Source organism: Tasmannia lanceolata, unplaced genomic scaffold, assembly GCF_043159265.1.
Source record: "Tasmannia lanceolata isolate RefF3 unplaced genomic scaffold, GAP_Taslan_0.1 ptg000002l, whole genome shotgun sequence".
NCBI classification, from domain to species: Eukaryota; Viridiplantae; Streptophyta; class Magnoliopsida; order Canellales; family Winteraceae; genus Tasmannia; species Tasmannia lanceolata.
Genome location: NW_027518679.1, coordinates 51,971,669 through 51,979,952, shown reverse-complemented (window position 1 = coordinate 51,979,952; position 8,284 = coordinate 51,971,669). Strand labels below are relative to the sequence as shown.

General features: G+C 38.4%; 1 protein-coding gene across 1 annotated transcript; it reads left to right on the top strand.

Moving 5' to 3' along the window:
* The first annotated feature begins 982 nt into the window (after positions 1-982).
* LOC143877968 (peroxisome biogenesis protein 19-2-like) lies at positions 983-8,199 on the top strand. The gene is made up of 5 exons (XM_077380332.1): positions 983-1,136; positions 1,240-1,285; positions 1,377-1,698; positions 6,847-7,166; positions 7,962-8,199. Exons 1-5 carry the CDS (start codon positions 1,097-1,099, stop codon positions 8,005-8,007), a joined length of 774 nt encoding a protein of 257 aa, XP_077236447.1. The 5' UTR covers positions 983-1,096; the 3' UTR covers positions 8,008-8,199.
* Positions 8,200-8,284: the final 85 nt, after the last annotated feature.

Below are 8,284 nucleotides of genomic sequence, written 5' to 3'. Positions count from 1 at the left end.
GCAAAATCAATATAGCATTGAAACCCTCAGAGACTCCCAAGGATGTCTCTTGCTTAATCATGTCGGTTGACGTGTCACCCTCTCCCCTCCCAATAATACAAGCCCAAAACCACAAAAAGGTAGAGTTTTGCTTGGATTTCTTTGGACGATACTTGTTCTCTCTCTCTCTCTATGTTCTATCTCTCATCTCTCTGTACATTAGTAATGACACGCCTACTACTCCCCTACAAGGTTGGCAACCAAACACTGCCTACCACTATTCTCCGAGGTTGGTTCCAGACAAATCCAATGCTTGTCTCTTCCCTATCGACTACTCTCCAAGTCTATGCGTAAATACCTTTTTTTTTTCTCCATGCAGTATTATCATGTTTGCAACGGGATTTTAAAAGCTCCCAACGATGTAGCCCTCCCCTCATTTTACACTTTTAAGTAAGCTTTAAAGGCCCCAAAAAATTCACAAGTGCACTTAACAAGGAATCAAAAAATTAGGAGTGGAACTCGGGTAGGGTTGGGTCGGGTTGAGGCCAGCCCTAACCCAACCAAAGATAGCGTGTCCTCAACCCTAACCTGACAACACCCGAGCCTCGGGTCAAGGATGCTCAATCCTAGCTGAACCCACCTCTAAATCTCTCAATCCTAACCCAACCCATCTAACTTGAAATCGGTTCAGGTCGAGTCTAGGGTGACACAGAAAACACAAGAAAAAAAAACAAACAAAACCGAAAGCAAATCAAGATAAACCAAGGTCTCAACCCTAACCCAACCCTACCCTACCCTACCCTACGCTAATCCAACCCGAGGAAATTTCCCCCCCAACCCTTCCCAAGACCTGGCTCTCAGCCAGAACCAAGTTGCACCCTTACTAAAAATTGGTTATGAAGAGTGGAGTTCCATTATCAAGATAAGAGATTGGGGAAATTGTTCTTCTAATGGAAAGAAAGAAGAGTGTAGTTATCAAAACAAGGCAGAGCGGATATCACTTCCTCTATATAAACTACCGGAAAGAATGAGAGAGAGAGAGAGAGAGGCAGAATCTACATAAGACGTCTCACGCGGGGGAGAAAGGCGGTGGGATAGAGATTTACTTTCTTCAACCATGGCCGATACCTCCTATGATTTAGACCAGCTCCTCGACAGTAAGCAAACCCTAACCCTAAAATCTCTCTCTCTCTCTCTCTCTCTCTCTCTCTCTCTCTCTCTCTCTCTTTGTGTAAATAATCTTTACATATACTCATACAGGCGCTTTGGATGATTTCGGCAAGCTCGATCTCGGTTCTGCTCAAAGGTATTCATCTCTCTTTGCGTTTTCTATTTCTTCTTATTATTATTCTTCCTTCTCTCTTTGAGCTTTGGATTCTAATTTCTTCGTCTATCAGGAGCAAAGATGAAGGCGGCAAAGGGAATACAGAGATATCTTCATCTTTCCCTGATAATTCTTCTTCTTCTCCTCCTCTTCCTTCATCGGTTCAAGGATTAGGGCTTGGATTACCGGATTTGCGTAGTAAGAAGAAAGGGAAGAAGAAGGTCTCTAATGATTCTTCCCATGTTTCGGAGGCGCTCGAGAAGCTGACTCAGCAGACTCGAGAGACGGTTCTTGGATTGGAATCGACAGCCCCGATTGGCCCAGCTGATGATTTGGGGAACGATGGGATGATGGAGGATTTCGTCAAGCAATTCGAGGAGCTCGCGGGTTCTCAGGTATCATTTCTACTGTTTTTAGGGTTTGGGATCAGGCTTTAGTTTTCTGTTTATTATTTGAGTTATTTGTTCTTTTAGGATTAGGGTTTAGGGTTTTATGTGATGTTTGAATTATTGGTTTGTTGGGATTTTTTTAACTCTTTATCTGCAAAGACCCTGTTTGGATTGCAGCATTTTTATTTTGGAAAAGTTTGGAAAGGAAAATTATGTCTAAATTTTCTTACTTTTTTTCGCACTTGGAAAAAGATAACTTTAACGTAGCCTATTCAATTTTGCATTTTTCTTTAGAGGCACCTTCAATTTATGACAATATCCCTCTAAATTAACTATAGTCACATCATTATCCTCTAAATCGTGGAAATAGAAATATTCCCAAGAAATTTTTTTGCATCAGAAATGTTTTTCTTGCAATCCAAAGTTTCAAACAGGCTCTAAAGGATACATTTATCTAAAAAAATGGATGAAAAAAAAATCTGAGATTAACATTTGTTTTGGTAGCAGTGCGGAAGAAATTCAGGAGTAGGAGGTTTTATGGACTATGCTATAATAATATGTTAGAACAGAAGTTATAATTTCTGTATATATTAGCATTGAGCCTGGTTGTAGTTTTTCATATTGCTGGAAGAAATTCTGGGGCTTGCTGGATTTGATTAATATTTGTTTTGTTAGAGCAGAAGTTATAGTTTCTTTATTCATTTTGATTTGTTTCTAATCATGATCTATGCTATAAATTTATTATTTATGTGGATCAGTAGGGAGAAACATCCAAAATTATGCTGGTTGCGTAGGTTCCTATTATCTACAGATTAGGCAGACCGATTCCCCATATCTTATTAGAGATTTACTTTCCCACCTTATCTTTTGCTGGGATGATTAGCTGAGAAGACCTTTAGGATTGAACATGTGTATAACACTCTGCAATTTCAATTCGTTTTCCAATTGGTGGTTTGCCTTCAACTGTGAATGAACTTTTGGACTTCATCTTTTTCACAAACTTAAGGTCTCAAAGGGGCTGTTCAAGCTTGGAATAAGATCCATTTTAAGAATTTTGCTGTTTTGTAAGAGTATAATTAAGGAGAGAATCATTAGGATGGGAGGGTCACGCTCCTTGGAAGCTCCTTCCTAAGGAGCGCCAAATCATGGTTTTGGGGTGGGAGCAAGCACCCACGAGGGAAGATTCCTACTTCTAAGGTTGACTTACGTAAGAAAATTGTGTAGTATAGGGGATTGCATTTTTCCTTTTCTCTTTGTAGATATTTTCAGGTGGAAAAAATAGTACCCTGGGTCTCTAATGTAATTGTATTGCATTTGGTATGTTTTTTATGCTTGTTAATAAAAATATTGGGTTTCTTGTTATTTGTACGTGTTTGTCCAATTAAGTTTTTCAAGAAATGTGTAGTTTCTTCCTATCAGTTAGTGATAGAAGAAGGATCAAAAGAGAAGAGAGGGGAGAGGAAGGGAGAAGAAGAGATGGGAAGAATATGCAAAGAAGGATAACAACCAACATTAAGCGAGCTATTTGATGAGATTAAAGATATTGTGGTCAGGAGATCTGCCAATGGGTGGCGGATAGGCTTGCTAGGGATAGGGTTTGATTGGAGGCTTTTGAGCAGTTCGATTTTCTCCCGCCTTGATATTTATTTCGCTCCATTGCTATCTTTTATATTGAGCTTTCTTGTGTATCCTTCTTGTTTTACTTCTTTCTTGCTTGTATTTGACCATCTCCGTCCTTTTCCTTTAATGAAACTTTTGGTCATTAAAAAAAAAAAAACAACCAACATTAAATGATTTTTTTAGGTTTTGGGAAGATGGGACATCAGAAATCGCTGGGCACAAGTGATTTTCTTCAATGTGCTATTGGCAAGAGGAATCCAACATCTATAGATGTCTGTGGGGTTTAAGGCTCTTGTGTATGGTTCGAATCCACAAAGCAGTCAACGATTAATCTTGTTATGGTGTATACGAGAAGAGCAGCAAAATGTGAGCATCTCGCTCCTCTCTGGAAAAACCTTCATGGCTATCCCATTACCTACAACGAGAATCGAGTTTTTCTTGGAAAATCTCAGAAGGGAGCTCCCAGAATTGGACAATCTGCTTCTCACTCTTGAGTGTAGCAATGGCTTCTCCGACATAACTGGCAATATCAACACCATTTGAGATAGGGTATTGTTCCTTCTCCAATTGGGACGTTTGTCTTCCTGTTTCCCCTCTCATTGCCCTTTTCTTGTTAGGAGGGTGTCGCCAAGGGGAAAAGTTGGGGAGAATTCTAGTCATTGGGTTCAGATTGGGTTAGTGGTTGCGGATCTTATTTTCTTGTTTGGGAAGGATTGTTCCTCTTCTCTTAGTCTTGGCGATTTGGCTGACTATTGTTGAATAGGAGAAGGTTTAATGGATAGGGAGTGTTTGTTCGATGGTTCTGGGATGATTATCTTGGTGGATTTGGCCTCGGGCTAGGACTTTGGATCGGATGGATCATGTTGGTCATGGGCGGTAAGGGTTGTCATTACCATGGTTTTAAATTTCGACCGAAATCCGAAAGACCGACACCGAAACCACGAAAAACCGAAATTTAATTAATTTCAACACCCAAAAAATCTGTTTTCTTTTTAATGAATTTAATATTTCACCGAAATTTCCTATGGAATAAAATATTGGTTTCGATTTTTGTACCAGATTTCGACCGAAATTTCGAAATTTCAAGGTCCGAAACCGGTACCAAAACCGAAATTTTAAACCTTGGTCATTACTAGGTTTAGTTCTTCCTCCATTACCATGTCTTAGTTGTCTAATAGGGAATCGACGATTTTAGAATGTATGATATAAGGAGAGATGGGAGGACAACATGGAATCGGTATATCAAATTGTATTTATCACGATCCTTTGGGTTCCAGGACATGCCTCAAAAACTAAACGGTCTTTGTCATCAACCAAAGTCTCACCATCCATAATGTAATTAATTGCATTAATCATTCTTCTTGCATTAGCCATTCTGTGGAAAAAATTGGAGTTCTTATCACCTTCTTTGAGCCATATGCTCAAGACTTTTGCCGCCAACTTATTTCCTCTCTTCTTAGTATCTCCTCATACTCCGCTTTCAATCCCGCTCTTGCCAAACCATCTTCCTCCCTGAGGGGATCTTCTTCTACCTGCCCCGCCCCTCAAACTTTGCTCTTGCAAGCATCCTTACAGGCCAAAGGATAAAACTAGTCCCATCTTTGTCTCCATCCTGCTAGATTCTCTATAATCTATTGACAGTAAGATTTGGCATCTGCTTGATGGGCATAGATGAAGCAAGAAGGTTTGAAAGGGTAGCCCTTATAATGGTAGTTCTGTTTCTCCTTTATGAGAAGAAGCTACCCCTTGAATCTTTCCCAGAAGAAAGCAGGAAGCTGTTCCACATTTGTTCAGTACAATCTTTGATTTTCTTTCCTTTTGTTTAAAAGTTCCATATGAGAGAGCTTTTGATGAAATGAACTTATCATTACCTGTTTGTAACTTTGTAACACTGGAAGCCCTTAACGCATCATGATATCCTGCATTTACTATAATTCAAGTATGGTTGGTTGGGTCGTGCTGGTCCAAAAAGAAATTTGAAGTTGAGCCTTTTTAACATAAGAAGTTAATTTGGTGCAAATTTGTTCTGAACTTTGGGTCTTGCTCGTTAATGGTCGACCAAGATTTAAAAAAAAAAAAAACAATTCTAATATCTTATTTCTGTTGAACCATTTCCAAAAAAAATAAAAAATCCTATCTTATGTTGAATTAAATAGTTGAACGTTCTAGTGCATCACATATATTTCTTCGTGGTTGACAATCTTTTCAATGAGCTGCTGAGTCTAATCTCTTCATTTGGGATAAGTGAACAAGGGTCAACCATTCCCTCTTTATGTAGTGTTGTTTATAAACATTTCTTTTTTTGAATGGTTTGTTTATAAACATTTCTAAGTCGAGATTACTTTATCAAATATAATTTGTGGAAAACTTACATTTGAACAAGGAAGGAACAAATAACAACCGAACATAAACTGTTTAACCTGTACTTCACCACAGAAACATGGACGGTGTCAAAACTCAATATTGACCCTCATTTTGAAACCCTAATATTTGCAGAATTTTTTTCCTATGACATAGATTGCTGATCAATATCTTAGTAAAAATGAAAATTGTGTGATAAAACTAAGCACATACATGAACTCCACGGGCTATTATTGTTTTATCGGAAGTTTCAAACTTCAGCACATACATGAACTTGATGGCCTATTATTGTTTTATCAGAAGTTTCGAACTACCCCAATATATATATATATATTTTTTATCAACAAAAATCCAAAAAATCCTCCTGTGTGAATTATAATCGCATGAACTAAAAACTACCTTTTCTTAGTAGTGATTGATCTTTTCCTAGTTGGGTGTACTTTTTTAGTTTTTTAACAAGTGAGATTTCACACACACACACACACACACACACACACACACAAAAGATGAAGTCCCTACAAGCTACAGGACAAAGCAAGTCAGGGCAAAATACTAAAAAAGAAAAAAACTACAAACTTGGCATCTCTTTTGCGAGATGCCATAATTAGCCAACACAAAGACATATGAGTTACTTTCTATTAATATGGGAGAAGATACGCTCAATATTTCTCAACAGATTAAAACGCGTCTAAATCATCAAGGAGGAGATGACTCATTCGGATTGAGGGAGTCACCATCTACACATAACTTCGCAACTCTAGCCTGAGAAACAAATCTGACGCTGTTCCAGATACAATGAATACCAGCCTCGACTGCATCACAATCCCTGCAAAGGGTCTGCATAACATACAACAACCCGAGAGTTCGGGTTAGAGACACATTCTCACCCCCTCCCCCTAGAGGAGTTTACTACTGCTGTCAAAATCCAATTTAATCAAACTCTTGGCCTTGGGTTTGACCTTAGGTGGTCTGCCAATGGAGGAGAACTTTGTGCTAATCTGAATCCAGTTATAAATATTATCTTGAATCGCAACACTAGCAAAGCACTTAACTTTAGATGCATGCTTGGAAACTTGAACTATGATCCAATTAATTATTAGCTTTATATGCACCTTGTTGGATATTCACTAGACATCTTTGTTAGTAACCAATTTCTTGTCTTCTTTTTTCTAGGACATGGAATCTATTGTGGAAACGATGATGCAACAGCTTTTATCAAAGGAAATTCTTCATGAACCCATGAAAGAAATTGGAGAAAGATATCCAAAGTGGTTGGAGGAGCACAAAGATGGATTGAACAAAGAAGAATATGATCGCTACTGCCACCAATATGAGTTCATAAGAAAGCTAAATGAAGTATATGAAAATGATCCTAATAACTTCTCCAAAATTGTTGAACTCATGCAAAAAATGCAGGAATGTGGCCAACCGCCAAATGATATTGTGCAAGAGCTTGCTCCTGATCTTGATCTAACCAACCTGGGTGGCCAATTGTAAGTGTTCTCTGCTATTTTTCCTTATTATATCACCATCAAGGATTCTTTCGTAATAGTGGAAAGTTGTGACCTTGCTTTTGCACATCTCTTTATTGGAAGAGCTTTCAGTTGATGTAGTTACTATAAACAAAAATGACTTGAAGCTCTCATCTATTTTGAAAAGGAAAAGTAGCTATGGTAATCTATATTGTCATTTTTGGTCAATAGAAAATCCAATGTCTTGGTAAATCTGTTGAAAGTGGTGTGAACCTTGTTACTCATCGTTTAAAGAATAGAGATGCTATGTTATGGGATTTGGTAGGGACCATCGCAAAAGGCATTTTGTGGGCCGGCTGTTGCATGAAAGGGCAGCCACCTCAGATGAATTAAATGAATAACACAAAATCTGAAAGGGCAGTGATAAATCAACCCTCATATATCTTAAATCGACTCCCATATAGGGCGGTGCTTAGAGAGAGAGATATCAGGGTCAATTTAAGATATTAGGGGGTCGATTGATCACTGCCAATCTGAAATCCTGTTTTGGTTTGAACGTCTGCTCAGTGTAACTGTTAACGTAGACCTATTGGTGACTTTTGGATGTTAACGTTCTATCTACAATGTAGCCCACTTCTGGATGTTTTGGATCATTGGACTGTTGTGCCATGTCAGGTGGAAAGGGAAATAATTCGGGTTAACTTCTAAGCAGGGCTCAGCAGCGCCCTGATTTTAGAATTGCATTCAATGGTATTTTGATTGGCTTTTCATATTTTGGATTCACAATCTCTAACAAGGCGTTTCTGGTTTCTGCAGATCCCCAGAGCTGCTGGAGTCTACATCCAATTGCTGTATAATGTAGATGATGTTCCTGCTGGAGTCTACATCCAATTGTTGTATAATCTAGATGTTCTTGTCATCTAACTCTCAATTCTCTCTTTTCTGCTTTCTTTCCCAGATGTCTAAAATAAGGTGATTTAACTTGAGCTCTGTAATATGTAAACTTCAATTTTTTTTTCTCTTCATTTGGAGGTGTAAAATTCTATTTTCTTCATGTTGTATTGCATGAGATGATGCCTTGGAGGTAAGCTCTTAGTTCCCTTGAATTTTGCTGGGAGGACAAGAGAGTAGGTGTTATT